General features: G+C 40.5%; 2 protein-coding genes across 8 annotated transcripts in view; one reads left to right on the plus strand and one right to left on the minus strand.

Moving 5' to 3' along the window:
• The first annotated feature begins 274 nt into the window (after positions 1-274).
• On the plus strand, positions 275-11,654 carry CYP51A1 (cytochrome P450 family 51 subfamily A member 1). The gene is made up of 10 exons (XM_066197770.1): positions 275-519; positions 1,394-1,492; positions 2,491-2,667; positions 6,117-6,243; positions 7,171-7,345; positions 7,522-7,641; positions 8,112-8,307; positions 8,884-8,979; positions 9,866-10,034; positions 10,597-11,654. The coding sequence occupies exons 1-10, from the start codon at positions 346-348 to the stop codon at positions 10,773-10,775; spliced, it is 1,512 nt and encodes a 503-aa protein (XP_066053867.1). The 5' UTR covers positions 275-345; the 3' UTR covers positions 10,776-11,654.
• Positions 11,655-12,031: 377 nt separating this feature from the next.
• AKAP9 (A-kinase anchoring protein 9) overlaps positions 12,032-22,718 on the minus strand; it is a 104,384-nt gene continuing 93,697 nt past the window's right edge. For 6 of the 7 annotated variants that reach the window (XM_066197707.1, XM_066197749.1, XM_066197741.1 and 3 more), the window contains 10 exons: positions 21,501-22,169; positions 19,568-19,767; positions 18,594-18,702; positions 17,503-17,688; positions 16,736-16,936; positions 16,142-16,374; positions 15,050-15,135; positions 14,235-14,355; positions 13,279-13,418; positions 12,032-12,638 (listed from right to left, as the gene is read on the minus strand). In XM_066197707.1, the coding sequence (XP_066053804.1) occupies positions 12,595-12,638; positions 13,279-13,418; positions 14,235-14,355; positions 15,050-15,135; positions 16,142-16,374; positions 16,736-16,936; positions 17,503-17,688; positions 18,594-18,702; positions 19,568-19,767; positions 21,501-22,169 (1,989 nt within the window). In that variant the 3' untranslated portion in view covers positions 12,032-12,594. The remainder of the gene's footprint in view (positions 12,639-13,278; positions 13,419-14,234; positions 14,356-15,049; positions 15,136-16,141; positions 16,375-16,735; positions 16,937-17,502; positions 17,689-18,593; positions 18,703-19,567; positions 19,768-21,500; positions 22,170-22,718) is intronic. The other variant, XM_066197723.1, reaches the window with a different exon arrangement.

A 22,718-nucleotide genomic window follows, 5' to 3' on the forward strand; every position in this document is an offset into this window, starting at 1 on the left:
GAGGGACGGCTCACAGTCATTAAGCCTCCTTTCCCAGAGAAATTGTTATCCGGCTGTTCGAGGACGCCCAGCGTTTCAAACACCCAGGCGCCGAGCGCCGCAGGGGCCGAGCCCCGAGGCGGCCGGGCGCGCCCCGCCCGCCGCCCGCCCAATGGCGCGGGCCGCAGCCCGGCCGATGCCGTCAGCCCGCGCAGCGCGGCCGCGGGTTGGCTCCGGCGCCGGCAATCGTCACATGGGCAGAGATCAGCCCAGCGCCGGGAGCCGCCGCACGGGCTCGGATCAGCCCGGCCCACCCGCGCCGCGCCGCCCTGCCCTGCCCTGCCCTGCCCTGCGGAGCGCCGGCGGATGGCGGCGAGCGCCGAGAAGATGCTAAACCTCATGGAGGTCGGCGGGTCCCTGCTGGAGCGGGTGGCCGTCGGCAACCCCCTCTCCCTGTTGCTGGCCGCCTCCGCCTTCGCGCTCAGCCTCGGCTACCTGTTCCAGCTGGGCTACCGGCGACACCTCGGCTCCGACCAGAAGGTGAGCGCTGCGGGCGGCGGGGCCGGGCGGGGGCCCGGCGGGGCCGGTGCCCGCGGGCCGGGGGAGCCGGGCGGTGTCGCTGAGGGCGCGGGCCCGGGGGAGCAGCCTGGGGACAGCCCTCGGGAGCGCGGGGGAAGCGGCGCTGACAGCCAGGCGCGGGGGAGCGGGCTCCGGAGGGCGAGCGGCGTTTCCTGCGGCCTCCCCGGGGGCGGCTTCGCCCTCGCCGGGCCGCTTGGTAGCGCGGGAGGCAGAGGCGCTCCGGGCTTGCGGAGACCCGGGGAGTTCCCGGTGCTGGTTCATCGAAGCAGCTTAAGAGAAGGTGGCCGCTCACGTACGAAACACAGTGCTAACCTGAAGTTGCTTTTGAGGGGCTGTTTAACAAATCCTCCAGCACTGTTTCTTTTCCGACTGCCTTCTTTCCAGTTGCAGTATGTTTGTGCTTCACATTCAGAGGCTGCATAGGAAGAATCTTAATAATATTCACTTTATTTTAACCCTTACTGCTTTTAAATGTAGTTCTATCTGAACAACTGAATTTGTTTTTAAAGTTGGCCTTTTTACGAAGGAGTTTAAACAAACATATTTAAAACTTCCTCTGTGATTAGTTTTTATGTGAATGGCCGTGATTTTATTTCTTCTAGGGACTGGCACATGCCAGGAAAGTGGTCAGAGCACCAAGCCTGGCAGAGTTCAAGAAGCGTTTGAGCAACTCTGTCAGGCACATGCTGTCACCCTTGGGGATGGTCCTGTGCAGGGCCAGGAGATGTCCTGTGATCCTTGTGGGTCCCTTCCAGCTCAGGATATTCTGTTAGTTCATGATTCTGTGATGATCTCTGAAGAAAATTCAGTAATTATTTTTCTCTTTCTTCTACAGAACTACCCACCTTTTATTTCATCAGGCATCCCTTTTCTTGGTCATGCAATTGCATTTGGAAAAAGTCCCATTGAATTTTTGGAAAATGCTTATGACAAGGTATGTTTCCCCACATGACTGGCTGAGCATAAATGAAAATACTTAGTGTATCTGTTAAGTTCTCTGTCTGAGGCCTGTTTAAAATCAGTTCGTTCTCATTTACCACCTCGAATAGGAATGGAGTGTGCACAGTAGGCTTTGTGATCTTCAGATCTTTTCGTGTAGCAGCAGTGTTTTTTAAGCTCTCTTGATTCACATGTCATATATCTGTTAGTACATTTGGGTAATGCTCATAGCTGAATCACAGGTTAATTAAAAAGACATTTTCATAAAGTTATTTCTTGCTGTAATTGGTAACTTTTAATCACATTCTTTACCAATCTGTGAGCAGGTTGGAAAGTAGCTGACCATGTCTGTGAGCAACTTGATGATTTTTAAGGCCTCTCTGATGTTAGAAGAGCTCATGTATAAAACCTCAGGAGTTTTTATACTGTAACAGCCTAGAGGAAATTAACTAAATCAGTAGAGCCTTAATTCCAATTAAATTAGATTTATCAAGCTGTTTCACGTTGTCTAAAACTATCTAGAGTTATAAGCTTAAATCTTAGCTTGGTTAGCTTAGAGAAAGCCAAATTTGGTGCATAAAGGTCTGCTGGCGATGACTTTTAAACTTCAAAATCTTATTTGCCCCTAATTATCTATGCATAATTCCAAATACAGAATTTTTCGAGACAGTGTTTATATATTACCGCAGTCAACATGTGCCGCAGCCTTTCTGCTAGTTTTTTTAGTGTGGCTGATCTTTTATTTATGTTTTCTAAAATAAATGGGTTTAAAATGTGTACATTCACATGTGCTCATTATAACATTAGATATCGCTGGTGTGTACATTGAGAACGAATTTAAATGTTGTTTAAAATTTATTTATCTTTAATAAATGTCTGGATACTTTTTAGGAGAAAAAGTAATTTATGAAAGACTGTACAGAGAGATGGAGATTTAGTGATTTTTGTTCTTATTTCAAAGAAATTGGTTTTTTTGTTTATTCTCTCTCTTAGTATGGGCCTGTGTTCAGTTTCACTATGGTTGGCAAGACATTCACATACTTGCTGGGCAGTGATGCTGCTGCACTCTTGTTCAACAGTAAAAACGAAGATCTGAATGCAGAGGATGTGTACTCTCGGTTAACCACGCCTGTCTTTGGCAAGGGAGTCGCCTATGACGTCCCGAATGCGGTTTGTATTTTAAATATCAGATGAGTAGAAAAGCAGTGCAGTTTGAATAATGAGAAGGCAACCCTGAGCTCTTGGCTCAGTGCAATGGGGTTGTGTTCGTACAAACTGTGGCATGTTGCAGTAGGTGAATAGTTTCACCTGGATAATCAAGACTGAGCATGTTCAGGTTGCTTTCTTTACCACCTGGCCATTTGTCACTCTTGATGTTATCTTTTGTTCTTGAAACCATCTAATGTCACCAGAGAGGAAAAGCTAGTCTGTCACTTTTTTCTTCCCTTGCAGCATGCCACTGACTGCAGCTCCCTTTTCCCTTCCAAGCAACTTCAGGTCTTTCTTCTGAGAAAGCCCGAAGAGTGGTAACTTTATATTTATGCTGTGCCAAATCTAGACACAGGAGTAATAATTTAACAGTTTGAACTAGAAGGTTTGTTTTGCTCAGACAAAAATTGTTCTGTGTATGTTTGCAGAATGCAGTCTGCATGGGAGCTGTGTCATGTGGCATTGTATCTGAGCTAAGCATTGGCTGCTTTCTTTTCTGTGAGGGTGGCCTGTCATGTCAGACTCTGAAACTGCAGAAGCCAGCTTTTCTGTGGCCACACTTGCTCTGCTGGCACTCTGTGTTCACTGTATGTTGTATAGCAGAGTAGTTGGGTAGAAGAAATAGCACTGTGATATACTTTATTTTTGGATTTCCAGTTATGGCCTCATTTTGTTTGTATTAATGCCAGTCATAGTTTCTGTGACCATCAATTTACTTTCCTCCTTAGCATGCCTCTCCATTCATCACTGCCTACATGCTGTGATTGTTGCCCTATTAATGACGTGGTTTAAGGGCTGTGATCACTACTCTCTTTGCCTCCACGCTAGCGTTTTGCCATGATCCACAGAGTAAACATGTTGTTCTTACCCTGTTCTTTTGGAAATCCTATACACAGCTACTACCTACAGCTTGCTACTTTCTAAATAGGTAAAAGAGAATTTGGTTGTCTCCTCCTTTGTCAGGAAGTACTAAACTGTGGATAGCAGTTTGAGGGGAGGATTGCCTGGTTGGGTGGTGGGTTCTTTGCCACTTGATGGGTTTGCATAGCTCCTCATCCCTATGAGAACCAGCAGGACTGCAGCCTGGGTAACAAGTAAGAGATCATTTCTTGTGTCCTAGGAGATCTCTTCCATGAGTGGGGCCATTTTAACAGACTTGTTTCTACCAGTTTGGATAGTCAGAGGTCTTCCTCAAAAAGTCAGGGATGGAATTGTGAATCACTTCTGCAGCTGCTGAAGCATGGAGGATGCATGATTCTCTGCAATACATCTCATGTTCTTCTCTGATATATACTCATTTCAGAAGAGAGTCTGTGAATCAGACTGCTAAGATGGCCAGATTTTCACTGTGTTGTGCTTGTTTTGTGGATTCTGACTGTCATGGGATGTCTGCTTGAAACTTCAAGGTCATGGTTTGTCCTTAATTCTGTGAAAGTTTGCCCACTGGTTGCAGATGATTTGACTTCTGCTTTCATGCTCTTCAATTTGTGGATGGATTTGAATGTCTGTCTTCATGCAAGAGCTAGTTCTTTGATGTGATCTAATCTCATCCATCAGTTTTATAGAATCTTCTGTAAGCTCCTTGGAAATGGGCATTTCTTACCACCATGTACTTCAGACACATAGGGGTGATTAAGGCCTACCTCACTGGCCCACCATATACAGCTTTTTTTTTTTGCTCTTTTCTGAAATTAGGTCTTTTTCTAGAGTTACCCTAGGTTTTCTTTTTCCCTAGAGTGCACTTGAGTTCTGCTTTAGTCAAGAGATGAATCATATCACTCAGTAAGCCTTGGATGTCCGTGGATATGTCTGCTTAATTCATACCTTTGATACCAGATGGACTTCTTTCTTATTATCTCTGCAGATTCAGGTTCCTCAGAAAATTCCTTTTTTTCCACATAAGTTACTCTTCTTCCACAGCGAGGAGATGCAAGGAGTTTGCTATGGACATTTAAATTATCTCTGACACTGATAATCTCCAGTTTCCCTCTATGAAGCTAGAGAAATACCACAGCCAGTTGTGGCCAGGATGCATTCTGCTAGAGAATGCATTTTTGCATAGTGTCACCACCACAGTTTCACTTCAGACATCTAATGGGAAGACATTTAGAGAGCCATGGAAAATTTCGTTGGCATTCTACAATTGATGGGTCATCCTGAAGTTTCTTTGAGACCCCCTTTTCTCTGCTTGGGCTGCTAAGTATCTATTTATTCTGTGACTTTCAGTCATGTGTTTGGAAGAACCACCCCTCATTCTTCAAAATGAGTAAGTGGTTTATTTACCAGTGATTCTGATAATTGTTAATATCCATAGTCAGTATATCAACTCATATTCTCTCTCTCTCTCCTCCCTCCAAGCCTCTTGCAGACTTTTTTTTGTTGAGAGGGGCTGAAATTCCAGAGGATGTGTTCACTTCTGTGTGCTATTCCCGTCTCCAAGCTGGAGACTGGCTAGCATGCTGCAAGGGAAGATGTGCTTATTGTTTTGCTCTGTGGCCTGTGTGCCCTCTGACAGACTGCTGGGGTCCTCACTGCATTCTCAAAACAGAAGCTTCTAGGAAGTAGCTTTTCTTTTAATGCCTTTTTTTCTGTATCCTACATGCAGAGCCCTTGGTGGGAAGACAGTTTTTGGTGTATTACTCATGGTACAGTGCAGAGCTATACGGCAAATGCCTCATTCATAATTAGGGCTTAAAAATCAAATTAATAATTTTCTGAGTCAATGTCCTGTCAATGCATTGAATGGTTCTCATCTAATGAAGAGCTTTTCACCAGTAGGTTTGTTAGCTGTGAATCTATACACAGAAAGAGAGGAAGAGGTGAGAAGCGTGTGAAACTCACTGTTTTCCCAGGAAGCAGTTTGCCTCCTGCTTCTGTATCTGACTTCCTGGGCAGTGAGATCAGAGGGCTCTGTAAAAGAAAGGGTCAGCTCTAGTCCAGGGTCCTTCTGCCTGAGAGAACGCAGGAGAGGGAGAGAAAGTGAGGAGGCCACAAATCAGGGGACACAAGCTAAATCCAGTCTTTGCAAAGATGGGACTGGTTATGTTTGTAATTGTATATGTAAAGGGCATTCCATAGTTCAACTTTGCATACATCTTGCATCTTCAGGAATAAAGCTTAACGGAGATGCTAAAATAATTTTTTTGTTTGGTACTGCAAAAGAGAGAACTGCAGCTCCTTTGAGCACTCCATTTTACTCGAATGTTTCGGAACTATTCCTTGAAAGACAAAGAAGATGAAAAACAGAGTATTACCTATTAGATAAAACTGAGTATCTGCTGTACCCTGCAGTCCTAATCATAATCCCTATTTACTTCTGGATGTTCTTATAGTATAAATTCTAGTAAATTTTAATCACATTAATGTGATGATCCTGGTACTCACTGCTTTTTCTGTCTTGGTTCTTTTAGATATTTTTGGAACAGAAGAAGATGCTCAAAACTGGGCTAAACATTGCCCAGTTTAGACAACATGTATCTGTGATTGAAGAAGAAACAAAGGAGTATTTCAAAGCATGGGGAGAATGTGGAGAGAAAAGTAAGCAGGATCAAAGATACTTTTCCTCCATTTTTCTGGGAAGTACTTAAGGCAAATGCAGTATATTTTTGTCAAAGGTACACTGCAATATAAAAGAAATTAAAAATTACGTAGGTAAAAGTGTACTGAACATCAGATTTTTAAAAATCAAATGTAAGGCTATTGGAGAATAAAGCTGCTCAGAAAATCACTGAAAGGAATGAAGTACTATCTTAGTTTTGCTTTCTTGGTCAGCTCATAGGGCACCTGCTGTGCTCGTTTTGGATGGTATCAGTCAGCTCAGTGTAACCACTTCCTAGTCCCTGGGAAAAGCTGCTGCTCTGACTTCCTAGAGAGCCTGTGCTGGAGATCTTGGCTCTGGGAGTTTCTACAGTGAAAACCTGCATCCTCCAAGCTCAAATGGTTACATAGTGACCAAAGTGAAATTGCTATTCTCCCTCATTCCCAGCTTGCCCATCATCATTATTGCAAGCTCACAGTTGCATAACAGTGTCAAATATTATTTAAACATACATACTTACATTTAAATGCATAAAAATTATATCATAAATGTTATATTTTAATATAGTGAATTATTTTGAATGTATATTATTTATATGTAAATATAGTTAATAATATGGTAATATATAAATTGATATTTTTAAGTGTCTAAGTACTACTATATAAAAATAATTCAGTGAACAGCAAAATGAACTGATTTCCCATGGATTTGGATTTCAAATCCAAATCTTTGTATGACTTCACTTGTATTTATTAAGGATTGAGCTTGTGATGCATGGCTTGCTTTGGAAGAATTTCTAACTCTGCTAGAAAAATTTCTAGAAAGAAATACCTTAGAAAAAAGGTATCGGTGATCTAATTAAAAAGTTGTTCCAAGAGATATCTGATAAGAAACATTTCAGTAATGTTTTTCAAATCTTTCCTTAGACCTGTTTGAAGCCCTTTCAGAACTGATCATTTTGACAGCAAGTCACTGCTTACATGGGAAGGAGATCCGAGGCTTGCTGGATGAGAAGGTGGCTCAGCTGTACGCCGACCTGGATGGGGGTTTCACCCACGCTGCCTGGCTGCTGCCGGGCTGGCTGCCTCTGCCGAGCTTCAGGTACCAGCAGCAACAGAGGAACCTACCTAAGCATTTTATCTAAACATCATTGTTATTTGGATTGCCCCCCATCCCCACCACTTCTTTGTATGCTATTCCACACATCCCAGTAAATCCTCATAAGCCTTTTGTGTTATGTAGTATAAAGTTGCTAATGGAAGTGTTTTGAATCGTAGACGACGAGATCGAGCGCACAGAGAAATAAAGAAGATTTTCTACAAGGTTATCCAGAAACGTCGAAGGTCTCAGGAAAAGGAGGATGACATGCTCCAAACTCTGCTTGATGCTTCATACAAGTAAGCCAAGAGTTTAAAGACTTGTTTGAAGGTTTACTTTAGCTTTGCGCTTTTTAGTTAGAATTGTCTACCAAAACCCAAGAAACACTCCCTCGTGTTCTGAAATGGTTTTGTTGCATGCAATTTGTCCTAGTTGTATTCTTAAAAACAGGTTTAAAACTTCACTTGTCAATGGTTGTTCAGATTTCTGAGATTTTTCTTGGTGGTCATGAGACGGCTGAGGTTGTTTCCTTTCGCTTTGCTGGCTGTTGAGGAATGATCTTCTTAAAGGCTCTTGAAGAGTCTCTCTCGCTCTGTTCTCCCTTCTCCCTACCCTTAGATCTTTTGCCTCGTGGTTTAGGGTAGGCAGTAAAAGAGTAGAAGGAGTAAGGAGTACATCAGAAGAAATTGTAAATGCTACTGTATAAATAGCAATGCTGAATAATGAAACGTGACCAAACAAAGCTTCAACTCCATTCCCTTGGCCACAGGGACGGGCGCGCGCTGACAGACGATGAGATTGCGGGAATGCTGATCGGGCTGCTGCTGGCAGGGCAGCACACGTCCTCCACCACCAGCGCCTGGCTCGGCTTCTTCCTCGCCAGGGACAAAGCCATACAGGAACAGTGCTATGCAGAACAGAAGGCAGTGTGTGGGGATGACTTGCCACCCTTAAGTTATGACCAGGTTTGTGTGTTACATTAGTCCTGAGGAGTATTTTTATACTTTTAGATGCTTATTTAAAAAAAAATAAATAAAAGCTCATCGAACATGAAATTACAGTCACATGCTTTTGTGTTAAAATAATAATTGGCACAGTCATTCTGTGATAATGCTGTTAGCTAGTACATTTCCTGTTCGCTTCCTGTCCAGGTAAATTTTCAGCTTGATACTGGTTTTTTAATCAGTGTTCATTAGGGAAATTGCAGTTCCTATGTTTATTTTGTAAATGACAGATCTGTAGCAGAGGAAGATCCTCATATTCCCACTGAGGAAAGTAATGCAGTGTGACCTTGTTCTTTAATTAGGCAACAGAAAATACTTGAGACAGATAACTAAGACACTAGTTGGTCAGTGATTTTTTCCTTTTTAATTGAATCAAATGGAAAAGAAATAATCAGTGTAGCTAAGAAAGTACATGTAAATGTAAGCTGCTTACCCTTTGATCTTTTAGATTTATTTTTATATGGTATAAAATAGCATTTTGTTCGTGATGAATGAACTCGGCTATATTTTGATACATCATTTTCTCTGTGTTTTCAGCTCAAGGATCTCAGTTTGCTGGATCGCTGTCTGAAAGAAACTTTAAGGCTTAGACCTCCTATCATGACCATGATGAGAATGGCCAGAACTCCTCAGGTGAGGACACTTTTTGGAGCTAATTTCACTGCAGCAGCACAGGCCAGGTCGGAGGTATATCAGCTGGCAGAATGAAACACAAGTGAGCCGTGTTTACTGGCAGGGGGGAAAGCTGATGGCAGTCTGGGGTTCTGTCAGTGATAGCATAGCCAGTGTTGAGCTAGGAAAGCAATAAATACCTTGAACTCGGTATTTTTTACTTCCATATGGAATTATGTCCAGTTTCAGACCCCTGCAGGCCCCAGCAAGCAAGAGACTGATGAAGTGAAACAAGCAGAGGGCCACCTGGATGGGAGGGGGGTGCAGCACTGGTGGTGAGAGCCTCAGTGAACAGGGATTGTTCCACCTAGGGAAGAGCAGCTCTGGGACCTAGGAACAGCCATGTTTTCTTCAGCAAAACTGACCCTTTCTTGTAGCTACCAGTCTTATTTGAGCTTAGTTTGGTGCCACCATTTTTTGTTTGCCAGGTATTTGTAATTGCTGTCATAGAAAAATTTGGCATGCATTTAATACAAGCTAGGTAAATCTGAAAGAAAACATGCTGTTTGTATAAATACGGTACCATGTCAAAAAATTCAAGTATTTTTTTAACTATATCCCTTCAATGTCAAAGGCTTTCAATAAATTTTAAGTTCATTCTTCTTTTTTTTAAGCCTCCTTCTGTAGAATTGCCAGCCTTACTCAAACAGCTGGAAGGTTCCTGCAACTGCTTGAGCCCTATGTCCTGTACAAGTAAGAGAGGAAGTGTTAGGTTGCATTAATTTTAAATGCACATGGCCAAAATCTCTTGAAATGTACGCCTCATGATGTAACACTTCAGGTAACACTTCAAAAAGAAAAATGGAGACATTTTGTTACGTGTGGGGTGATGTCTCTTCTCTTGTAGACTGTTGCTGGATACAATATTCCTCCTGGCCATCAAGTGTGTGTATCTCCCACCGTTAACCACAGACTCCGAGACTCTTGGAATGAGGCTCTGGACTTCAAGCCTGACAGATACCTCCATGATAACCCAGCAGCTGGAGAGAAATTTGCATACATTCCATTTGGTGCTGGTGAGTAAGAGAATGCAGCATCTTGTGTGAGATTGTGTGGGGTTTTTTTTTTGTTTCTGCCTGAAAGTTTTCTAGTTCTGCATTAGTCACAGCTGTACATATCTCTCACAGCAGTTATCAAAACACCTTTAGTGAGTGATGCTTGACTCACATCTTTTCAAGTCAAGGACAAACCTGGTAATACAAGTTCAGTTGAAGGCAGAGCAAAAGCCTGCAGAGTCCCAACTTCCAGAACAATTTGCAAATATTGCTGTGATGGAGTTAGAGCTGATCTCATTTCTCAGTGTTGCAAATTCTTCTTTCCTGATACATAGATTAATGCTTTCTAGTGGGGACAGAACAGCACAATCTCATTCCACTTACTCCTCTGTTTTACGCAGTGACAACTTGGAAATTTAAGACTTGGATGAAATTATAGATAGAATGGGGTATGTGAAATATCAGAGACTCAGATTGTTGAGAAAGGGGCAACTACTGTCTGCATAAAACTTCTAAAGTTAGCTGATTGTCAAAAGAGGATCCAATAAAATATTGTAACTGCATTTTATGGCTTTCCTTCTAGGCCGTCATCGCTGCATTGGAGAAAACTTCGCTTATGTTCAAATTAAGACAATTTGGTCGACTTTGCTTCGTTTGTATGAATTTGATCTCATCAATGACTATTTTCCAACTATAAATTATACAACAATGATACACACACCTAACAACCCTGTTATCAGATACAAGAGGCGGTCACTCTAAACTCTGGCACTAAAACCTTTCTTCTTTAAGTTGTGTGAACGAGCAGACTTTTGAATAAAATTGTGACAGAATAAGTGGCAGATGGAAGCTGATGCATCTACTGTTAGGAAAGCAACAGCAGTCTACCAAATGCAAAAGTTTTCCATCTATTTTGTTTGACCACACTATCTACTGCTGCTGTGTATAATTGCTTGTTCTACAATTTTCTCATTGCATTTTTAAAGCAAAAGTGTCTTTTCTATTATGTAACACTTTTAAGGTGCATGCCAGATCTTTAATGAAGAAAAAAGTAATTTCTACAAGTGGAACTCTTTCCTTTTGTAAAATAATTGAAGATTACTTTCCCCAGATAACCAAGGGGCAAGGCTGCCTACCTTGCCTCTTTACCCAATTTCAGCAAACCTATCCAGGAACAGGCACTACAGGGGACTCTACTTGTGGTGGTGCCCTTCCTTTGGCATTTATGATTCTGTTCCAAGTGAGTGATGGTCTTTGCTGATTTAAGAAAATGTTACTGTACAGCTAAGTGGTAGGGAGGTTCACAGGTAAGTAATTTCAAGAATGAGCCATTTAACTGTCTAACTTGAAGTAGTAGTAAAATGCGCATGTTCGGAAAACAACAAGTAATTCTCAAAAAAAAATTGAAAATGGTGATCTCTGGAAGTTTGATGTAAAGTGTAAGAGTAACAATATGAAGATACCAACAACTTGAATTTTGTAAATAACATGTTTGTGTGTAAAAAGGTGAAATAGCTGAATGTTGTCTGGGTTTGTACTGACTCATGCAGGATTGTTAAATGGTGTTTGGTTCAAGAGTGCTGATGATAAATGGTAACGAGCTCTGGCTCACAGGAATTTTGAATTAAATTTGTAAACAAACCTCTTGTGGAAGTTTTCCATGCTCAACCCTGTCACTTCTTTTTGAAAAGGTTTCTTCAGTAAATTTGTCACTCTCTCTTGGAGTGGGCTGTGCCCTCTTCAGCAGCACTGTGTAACCAGGGTTTTGTCTGGTCTTTCCTGGTCTAAATTCAGTGTAACTGTTCTAAAACCTTGTGTTTGTATCAGTCATGGCAGGGGAGGGAGCACAGGCTCCTTCCTCCCAGCCCTGTCAGATGTGACCAGGGTCTGCAGAAGCCAGGCTTGTGCCTGTCTCTCTCTGATAGCAGCGCTTTGGGACGTGCAAAAAGTCAAGCTGCAGTCACTCCAAGCAGGAGGAACCTGTTCCATGTGAATAAGGGAGCGGTTCTTGAACACAGTTAGAAGCATGAAGTCATGTTTATTTCAGTACTTTGACAAAATACCCATAAAATTCAAAACTTCTACCATTACAAAAATAGGTCTCTACAAGTGATATTCTGTCTGCACTGCCAGTAGCAAATATTACGAGAGTCAATGTAACTTCAGTAGCCTTGCCAGAAAAAGTGCAAGTAAACTTTGCTGAATGTAGCTCAATTTAATTAATACACAAGTTTCATCTTCGCACCCTTTTGATAAATACACACTTCATAAGTTAATCATTTAAATTAGCATTCCACAAATATACATGTAATTTAACGGTGGGGGGGGGTTGTTTTGGGGGTTTTTTTTTTCTTCAGATTTTGTTGGTTTTGTTGGTTTTTTTTTTCATAAACACAAAGTGCCTACATCCATAAATCCCAGTCTCTGTGGGTGTGCCAGGATGGAACTGTACACAATCGTATAGCTGTGTTCATATTGGTCCCACAATATACACATTATACAAAAGCACAGAAAGAGCACAGATTTACAGAAGGCAATCTGTTAGCATCTCTGCCAGTGATGGAGATGTTAAAGGGTATTATTATCTTCTTATACCCATGTGCAACTGAGTGTATGAAGTCGAACCTGCAAGATGGAGAAAAACTGTCTTAAGGATTACTTGGAACAAGTACGTACGTTCACCTGAATCAGCCAAATAATAATGAAGATTTTATATGGGAAATCATAGAATAGGGACTTTTAAAGATCAAATCTTTTAAGAACAAAACTTTCCCAAATAGTGGGGAAGAGAAACACAGTAACTTCAAAACTCATAAATTTCATCCCATTTTTCTGACAATTTTCTTGATGTATTCCTCTTTCAGCACAAAAAATTGTCATCATCTATGGGACAAATTGAGTGTAACTTCTGTAGTCAAAGTGGAAGGAGAAAAAATTCCTCTTCCACATCCCAATCTTCCGGGTACATTCTTCTCTATGTAAATTAAACTCTTAGCAAGATGCCAACTAAATCCTTGCTGCGCACTTATTAGAGATCAGCAAAGGAAGGTGTTACCAATAATCTCAAAGTCTATACTGAAAGCATGCTTGTATCTCTTTTCAAAGAATTTTACAATCTGCTTGCTACAGCTCAGAAATGCCTCTTGTTTAAGGCTGAAAATGGATAAAATGGAAGTTGTTTGTTAGGTATCTCAGAGAAGCAGCACCCCTGTGGCAGTGGGCCCTGTGCTGCCTGGAGGTGCTGGGGAGGCTGCCTGAGCCCTACCTGACTGCACGCTGCCGAGCCGCTTCTGCAGCGCCTCCAGACGATTGATGTAATCCGTCAGAGCCCTTTCGGGATCATAGTTCTGCAGCTGAGGACAGGCGAAGGACACTGGGTTTAAATCCCCGTGCATCCCATGGAGCCTGGGGGCAGAACAACACACACCATTTCAAAAAGGGAAATTTCGAGTAAAAATATCAGCAACACAGCAAAACACTGTAGGCAGGGATACCTTATGGCCTGCATGGCCCTTAGCATGTGATAGCCAGCACATCAAACCCATTTAATGGTCCTGCCACTTACTGTGCAAGCCAGAGAAATATCCACTCTTCCCCCTTGCCTTTTCTTTCTGCTACACAGGATTTGTTGCTGGATTTTTCTGAGACAAAGACTGACCAGCAAATTCCTAGCGAGACTGCAGCAGAATCCACGGTAGATTGAAGTTTGGTTTTCTAGTAAGAAGCTTGTGTCAACAAGGACACCGCCATCTTTACAGGATTCTGCCTCTTGTCATTACTCCCCATAAGCAAAAGTCAATAGTGGCTAAAATAGATTAAAGGTTTTTACCATGTAAACTGCTATGGTCATGACAAACTAAGACAACACAAATACTGAGGTGGTTTACACGAAAATGAAACCCAAAATATGGCTAGAATTTGATATTCAGCTAAGATCTGAACTCACAACTTCATATAAGCTCATCAAAGTATGATGGCACTCAAAAATGTTGCCCTTGATGTAAAATACTCAGTTTCACTGGCAGGTCTGTGGGAGCTTTGGCCTCAATCATGCGATGAGTAAGCACACACTGAATGCCTGAGACATAATTTTTTACATATTCTTACAAAAATGTTAAATCTTAGAGCATCACAGGTTACAAACCTTAGCAGTAAACACTGACGCTTTCACTTATTTAAACACTGCCTGAAAGAGAATAATAATAAAAACCCCAAACGTACTTATGTTGAAAGTTTATAGGTGATCTAGGAGACTCCCTGCCTGACCTGGATCTATAGGAATGCCTCTGTTCTCCATAAAGATCCATGCCACCAGGGAATGAATCAGGCCGTAATTCATTGCCTAGAAATACAAAATATACAGAATATTAGAAATACAAAAAGCAGTGTCTTGAAAACTAAAAAAAGTAAGACCTTTTGCACTTTACTGGGAATCTCAGATATGAGTTTTCTGTTTGCATATCACAAAAATGGCATTTAACAAGTGTAGACCACTTTCAGACTCCCTCAGGGAAAAGCACATCTGAAATCCTGGCCTCACTGACATCAATGAGAAAACTCTCCCAGACTGAGCAAAGGTTTTAGTGCAGACCTAAACAGCCAGTAAATAATGAAGCTTCTGATTCTCCTTAGACTCCCAACAAAAATGCAAACAGAAAACCATTATTTCCCAGACTTAAACCTGTAACAAAAGAATGACAAGCTTTTGTTCTAAGAAAAAGCTGCGGTGCAGATCTCCTACAAAAACTCCAATGATGCAGCTAGAACTGCTTTCATGAACATGCTCTGTAGGGAAACCTTCTATATTTTTTAAAATCCCACCCATGATGGAGCAAAACAAAACTGAAGAAAAAACAAATAGGTTAGTGTCTGTGCTGAGCATGAAAACTGAGGTTAATCCAAACAATTATAGCAAGAGGCAACAGCCCACATTCACTCCACATGAGTATAATACTACAAATTAAAACCCATCTCCATTAAGCAGTGGTGTGACTTGCAAATACCTTTTTTTCAGTCATTACTGGACTATGACTTACCTGTGTTCTGGCTAAAGACATCCCTATTGATAGTCAGAATACCAGAACCTGTAACTCTGTGCCATCGACGAACCAGGAACTTCATTCTGCATGTCAAATTAAAAAAACAAACAAACAAACAAACAAAAAACCAAAAAGCTTCAGGATAAATGAAATAGTCTAATAAAAGTAATCTGCTTTTTGTATTCTAGAAAGCATAAGAATTTCTTGACCAACAAGCAAAATTAACAGATGGGCATCTAAAACCTAAGTATCAAATACAAAACATCCTTTTGCATATCCCTAAGAAACACCACCTTTTTGTTCAAACCCGCTTTCAGCTTCACCTGTGCAATTCCAGAGGTCGTATATAGGTCCAAGGGGACAGTAAATGGCTCAAGCACCTAAGCTACACCACACCAGCATTTTAAAATCATACTGAATATACTTTGCTCTGTTGCAGCCCCGAAACTGCAACTGCAGAGCACCATGAGTAAAATTCTCACAACAGGTACATGAATACTTCCTCCAATTTATATGACACACAAGGCTCAGAACAATAGCAAGCAGAAGTGCTTGGGGGTTCAAACCTTTGTGAAGAAGGTTTGTTAGCAACATGGCAGTACTACGCAGTAGTAAACTTTACTTTTTCTTCCTCACCAATTCCTGCTCATCCTTAGATCCTTAGTCTTGTGAAATTCAAAGGACTACCTAGATTAAGAAAATTAATTCCCAAATCTATATTATACTTACATGTAAGATTTTACTCTTTAAAGGAAATTAAGTTGCAGAAAAAGCCTTCGCAAATAAGTGCAATCTTTAGAATTGCTCATAATGTTTTTTAACAGTATGACTTTACCCAGTACACTCCAGCTGTGATTATCAGATACTGAGCCCTTTTCAACTACAGTAAGACTGCTTATTCCTGTTACAGAATTTACCTACACTCTGCTCATCTTGTCACCCTACAAGTTTCTACTACATTCGTGACTACCAAAAATATACCATTTAAACAGGACGAATACGAGTTTCTAGATTTCACTAGAGAGCTAGAAAAATACATATTAAACAGCACAGTCACATCTGTTCAAAATGTAACTTCCTCCAGTTTACCTTGAAATCGCAATGGACACTCTGACTGCAGAGCGAAATCGTGTGAAACCTTTTGAATGATGTGTGATGATTTCCAGGTCTGTGTAAGAAGGCTGTCCCCCCATCCGTGCTATGAGGGCCAGCGTGGCTTCTTCACACTCCTGGAATCCTCCTAGTAACAGCAGCAAATATTTTTTCTGATATATGAGAGCTTTCCTAAAGCTCTCTGCTCGTAGGTATTTGCCATAAATTCTCTGCAACAAAAGACAAAAAGCCCCATAAGCATCGTTACTTCAATAGTATTTCTGTGATTATTCATTTCTCAGTACCATGGAGAAGACTGTGCTGCTGCTCAAACTTGTTGAATGCAACTTCATATATTGAGGATCACCTGAACAGCAAGAAATAGAGCACACACAAAAGGACAACACAGGTGTTTACACGTAATTCTTGGAGAGAAAAAAATAATAGTCAGGTACCTGAGGATGAAAATTTTAAAACTCAATAATCTCTTTTTACTCAGAGTAAAGCAGAGTGAACACAATGAAAAGTAAGATCAAATCAAAATTTTAAAAGCAGCTGTAGTTACTATGTGGGGGAAAAACACCTTCTTACCCTTAAAACAGCATTTTCAGTATCTGATCCCAGTTCTCTGAGGAAAGCCTCACTCCTGAGCTCTGCTCTCAGCTTGGAGAGTTCTGCATCAGCTTGTTTCAAGGATTTCTGCAGTGACAGCCTTTCTCTGTTCCATATTTCCTTCTCAGAAGCAACAAGAGTATCAATATTAACTCCAGCATCTGACAAGTGCCTAGAAGACTGAAGACAAAGGAAACTGAATTTGAATGACATAATTTGGAAAAGCTTAGGCCATGTCATTCTAGTAATTGGTTTCGTGGAGAGCTCATAAAATTAATGAGAAAAACTATTCAGTAGTTGGATCTGAGGCCACCCTTGCACTCTGACACCTCAAAAACAGTGACTTCAGGAGCCCAATTGATGTCCCAGAAAAAAACAGCTTCTCCAAAAAAAGCCCCCTCAACAGAATCTTGCTAGCATCATGATCTTGAAGGCTACCTGGATGTATCCTGATCTGCTTATCATGGTGATGAGACAGAGATAGAAAAAGAAAGGCACAAAGCATTTAAAAGAAAAGGAAGCTAAAACAAAAGAAGCTGGGTAAAATCACAAAGTTTTACACTTTAAAGAGTAAGTGGAGACATACTGACCACTGGACAAGAATAACTCACACCCCATTTACTCTGTAGAGGGAAGCCAAGAAAGACAAGATAGCTTGATCACTCTTAACTGAGTGACTAGGACAAGAAATTATGCTTTTATGTCTCTATACATAACTCATTTGATCAGCACCACCAAGGACATACATAGTCTGCAGAAGGTTGTCTGTGCTGGCATCTTCTCAGTTCTTCCTCCAGTTTCATAACAGCATTCCTCAAATTATTCTTCTCTTCACTCAGCCTGCTGACAAAGCCTGTCAGCTCAGCATTTTGCCTCAGCAGCCTCTCAGTCAGTGAGCTGGATGGAGTCCCTGGAGGCAGCACCAGCTTCAGCTACGAGGAAGAAAGAAAGCCAAACTCAAGTTCTATTACATCCAAGTTGCCAATTTGAAGATAACTGGCTTACAATGAAAAACTGTCATAGAAAATGAAAATAGTTTTGTATCACCTTGTATATAAGAAACTTCAGTGTACATGTAAACTACAGATTATTGTGACTTTCTTGGCTATACTTATCTTGTACATTACAACAGAGTATTTTCATACAAGCTCAGTTGTACCAGGTATCACGATTTGCAAAGTTTTCTACTATGTTTATGTTTATCTAACTTAGAGGAAAAGAAAAACCTCAAAGTTTTTTTTCAAGTTACATTGAAAACCCTTGCTTAAAATATAGGTAAGGACTAAATCAACATCACTTAAAAATCAAATATTGCCAAATTCTTTGCAACAGATTACCTCACTTCATTTTTTTTTTCACACAGGTGCACGCCACTCAATCTTCCATGGCTTTTTCTTTGATAAATACAAGGCAGTTTAAGTAAATGTGTTGTGTCAACACAACACAGTAAATACTAAATGTTGATTTTAATATCAGGAAGTATTGAGAAAAGTTTCTTCAATTACAGGATTACTGTAAGCATCCTGTAAGGAATTACAGGATTGTTGAAAGGGAAATAGCTTTTCTTAAAGAAAAAGCCAAAAGATGCAGAAATTTAAAATGAAACTGGAAGTTCTGATTTGAAAGTTGAAAAATCACTTTTAAAGTATTAAGAATGGAAAAAAAAAAACCCAGGAAAGAGGTTTTTACACTTTAAAAACTCCAGTCAGAACACTCACTGGAATTTTCCTCTATAAAGTAAAGACTTGAATAAGTACAGGTTTACAAACTCCTTGCAGTTTCTGCTCACAGCCCCTCATCCAAACTCTCTCATTAGAGTTACAGCATTGACTCTCACCTCTTCCAGACTGGACAATCCAGGCAGCATATTCAGTTCTGAAATAACTTCTTCAATAGTATTTTGCACTGCATTGAAGTCTTGATCATCTGCTGTTTCAAACTGCAATCTGTAACAAAAGGGACCGTTTCAACAGCAGATCAACTCTGACACCATGAGTCAGCCTAACAGGATTTTCCGTGGATTCCTATGCACTGGATCTACAGCAAGTCACTTCAGCAGTTACTGGAGACAGGTCAACATTTTCAAGACTGCTAAGTGAAACAAAATTGTCTTGATTTGAAAGAAAGGGTATAGAACACTTTCCACTCATTTGTAGACAGGGATATTCTACATGAAGCACATTTAAAATAGTGGTTCTGCTTCCCACAAATCTGTTGAATCTGTGTGATCAAAATCCTAGGGTATTTCACAGACAAGCTGCATTCTGCTTTGCCCAAATGTTTCAGAAGGAATGTTTAATATTAAATGACTATCACAGCAAAATAAAAACAGATTCAAACCTCACATGGTCCTGGTACCATGATATTTTTTAATCTTATGGAGATAGTAACTTTCCAAAAATAAGAATCAAGATCAGTTTCACTTGACCATAATTATCTTTTTCCCCAAGGAGGATGATTCACAACAATAATCCCTATATTCATCCCCTAATACATGATGAATTGTTTAATTACTATTTTAAATTTATCTGCCTACACCATACCCAGATAAACCTTTTCACTTTTCATAGAAAAAAAGACAAATTTGCTGTGCCTTAAAAAGGACTCTGTTAAAACATACAGGATTTACAGCAACACTTGATACTCTGTGATTCTGTCTTCCATCAGTATATCTCAAATAACAGCATACACAATAAAACTAACAAGCCCAAACTCAATTAAATCCTGCAATCAGTGAATTATGATTCCAACCCAATACATTAGTGCGCTGGCTGCTATTTACAAAACCAAATAGCTGAAGACTGGTCTAACCTGCTAGCAGCTTTCCAAGCCAACTGCTTCAGCTTTGGAGATGCATTTTGCAGCTTTTGTCTGACTTTTTCCAGAATTTCAGTAGCAGCAGAGAGTTCTCCTGTTAGTGTGCGGTAAGTCAACTCATTTGTCTCAGCTCCCTCCATTTTTTGCTGAAGAACCCAATTTCTTGTTCTGTCATTTGGTGTATCCCAGGTAGCCTGGAAAGAAATAAGTGTATATATATATATATATATATATATATATATATAGTATATGATCCAGTGCTATAAAATGAAAACATATGATACTGAAACACACTACACACTCAGAAACTGAAGAACAGATAATTCTGACAGAGAAAGAAGTTCAGCGTGACTACAACACTGCTGTAATGTACCAGTAAATATTCATTCATGAAAGGTCTAGTGTCTTTCTTGATTAAGATCTAGCAATCATGGAGCTACAGTGTGAATCCAGTCAAAAAACTCAGCAGGATGTAACTAAGCCTTTCTGTTTCTTCCATCATCAGCTCCTTTACCAGTTGTGCAAGGAATTTGGGCAACTGTGCCTACATGTTTTGGTAACCAATTTACAGTCCAAAGAACAGGGGTTGAAAGAGACCACCATGGTCATGGAGGTCAGTCCAGTCTGATGCTACCACAAGCAAAACAATGCAGTGAAGAGGTGTTCCTAGGTAACAGCCCCCCAGCACTGCCATGGAAGAACTGCAATCCCTCACAAAGAAACCAGAGTCCATGGCTCTGCCTTTGGCTGTTTGCCCTACAGTGTGGTACCAAAGAAAAAAGTCAGAGTGTAGCAAATGTCACAGGAAACAGCAGGAGATTCACTATTTTAAATTCTAGGCAGGTCCCGGAAAGTAGATCAGACTATCTGGTGATGAGGAAGGGAAAGAACCTCAACAGCTGCTGCTAACCTGATCCAAGGGAAGACTCTTTGCTGACCAACGTGCTGGCAGTTCCCTCTGTGCAGAAGAACAAGGTGCACAAACTGAGCATGGCAGAAAGGCTGCTGCTGACACAATTATCAATACACTCAACATCCTGCCTCTGGCTGTGGGTAGTTTCCAATGCTTCAGAAGATAAAAACTAGTAGCCAAATTAGATGAAAAGAAAAATTTCCTTCCTGGCTCCACATACAAATAACTGGTAAAAAGAATGATGTCAGGATGGGCCAAAACAGGGTCAGTAAAGAGGCAAGCAAGTCTCCCCTCAATCCTCTCTGCGACTATCCACAAATCACTCACCCAGCAACACTTACCTTTCACAGGCAAGTTTCTAAAAAAGTTCTAAAAGTAATTTAAAAATAATTTTAAAACTTTCCTGACCTTTTATGACAGTGAAAAAATTCGAGGCAAGAGAGTTACCACTTCCATTCACTTAAAAATTAGATAATTCTTAAATTGATATTTTACCTTGATTTCTTTATTTTATTTTGTTTGCTAACATATACATATTCATGCATATGCTTGTTTGATTGCTTACTCATTTATTTACTGAAGCTGTTGGAAGATCACTTCTAATGTTTCAAAGACCCCATGCAGTTTATGAACTAAAGATTAAGGGCAGTGACTTGTGGCATTCCTGAGTACGAACAGCTCATTCCTGCAACTGGCTGCAAGGACTGTTCTTCTCCTGTACTGAGACACAAAGTGTGCGTATACAGCCAGACGCATTTCTCCTGCTCATGCTCCTCCTTATACACTTCTATGCTCCTCCTTATATACTTCTATAACTTCACTCTCAGGAGGAAGCATGTGAATAGTTTTAGGAAGCAAACTGGAATGCTTTCTTTCATTTTCCATTCTCTGGTGCCCATGTTCTGTAATCTGCAGGCTATTGTATAGATTGAGTCAAGGCACAGTGATTGATCAAAAGAATTAAAGCTAAATTGCATATTTCAATATTACACTTTACTTTCAGTCCTACTGTACCTCATTTGGGTTGTGGCTTGGTGTCCTCTCAGCTTCCTTTCTTCCTTCATCCTCCTGCTCCTTTTTCTGTAGATCTTGGATTATTTCCTGCAATTTCTTTGTTTCATTCCCTAATTTATGAACTTCTTGCTTCTTTTCTCCAAGTTGCCACTGAAGGTCTTCTACTTTGGACTCCAGTTCATGGAGTTTCTTCTGTACTATTATGTTAGCATCTTGCTCTGCTTGTAATGCTTGCCTCTGGATCTGCCTTTCTTTTTCCATTTGCTGCCTCACTTGCACAGATTCCAGTTTATACTTCTCCATCTCACTTACTAACTCCACTATACGGGCATGCTTTTCATCCATTTGCTTCTGTAACTCTTTAAGCAATTCCTCAGATGGATTAGGTGTTCCAGCTTGCCCCTTATCTTCAGCACTTTGAAGCTGAGCACATAGCTCTTTTTCCCTTTCTAGGGCACTGCTTATTTCGAGAGCTCGAACCTTCTCTGATTCAAGAAGCACCTGCAACTCAGAATTACGGCCTCGCTCACGTGACAGCTGGGCAGCACTGAGTGCTTCTTGGGATTCAATCTTCTGTTGCAGATCACTTGACAGCTGCTTCTCTTGCTCCAGAAGTTTACTTAACTCTAAGTTCTTTTGTTTTTGATCTTCAAGAGAAAATTTTAAGTCCTTTCAAAAGAAAACATAAGAATTGATCAAAGCTATTTGTACATGCTTTCCACTATCTTCTGCAAATATGCTAACCCTACGCATACTGCTTTTAACAGGTTTTGCTATTCACAAGTAATGCAACAATACTCTGAATGCAGCAGTTACATCTGCTACTAAAATCCATTACAGATGTTTTTATTCTAAAATCAGACTATTTCATAAAAGAATCTTTTTAACACATACTTTACAGTGAGACACAAACAACTGTAGTTTTGGAGTTGAAGACAGACAGCTGCCTTTTCTTTCTAAAACTGGGAAAATGATTTTTCAAGATGCAAATAAATGAATTTCAAGATGCAAATAAATCTAAGCAGTTGAAGTTATTGCTTTTCTGTCCTTTGTCTTGTACCAGGATACCTGCTTTCCCCTTCACTACAGCAAATACTGCAGAGGTACCAAGGAAGATGGTAATGAAGCATTTTCTCCTAAAGTAAACTCCCTAGTTTGATTTTCATGAGGTGAAACTGCAGACTTTTTAAATAGTGACAAACAATATGTCTCTTTAAA

The sequence above is a fragment of the Chamaea fasciata genome, unplaced genomic scaffold (genome assembly GCF_029207755.1).
Source record: "Chamaea fasciata isolate MVZ Bird 193981 ecotype frontalis unplaced genomic scaffold, bChaFas1.0.hap1 SCAF_1, whole genome shotgun sequence".
Classification (NCBI taxonomy): domain Eukaryota; kingdom Metazoa; phylum Chordata; class Aves; order Passeriformes; family Sylviidae; genus Chamaea; species Chamaea fasciata.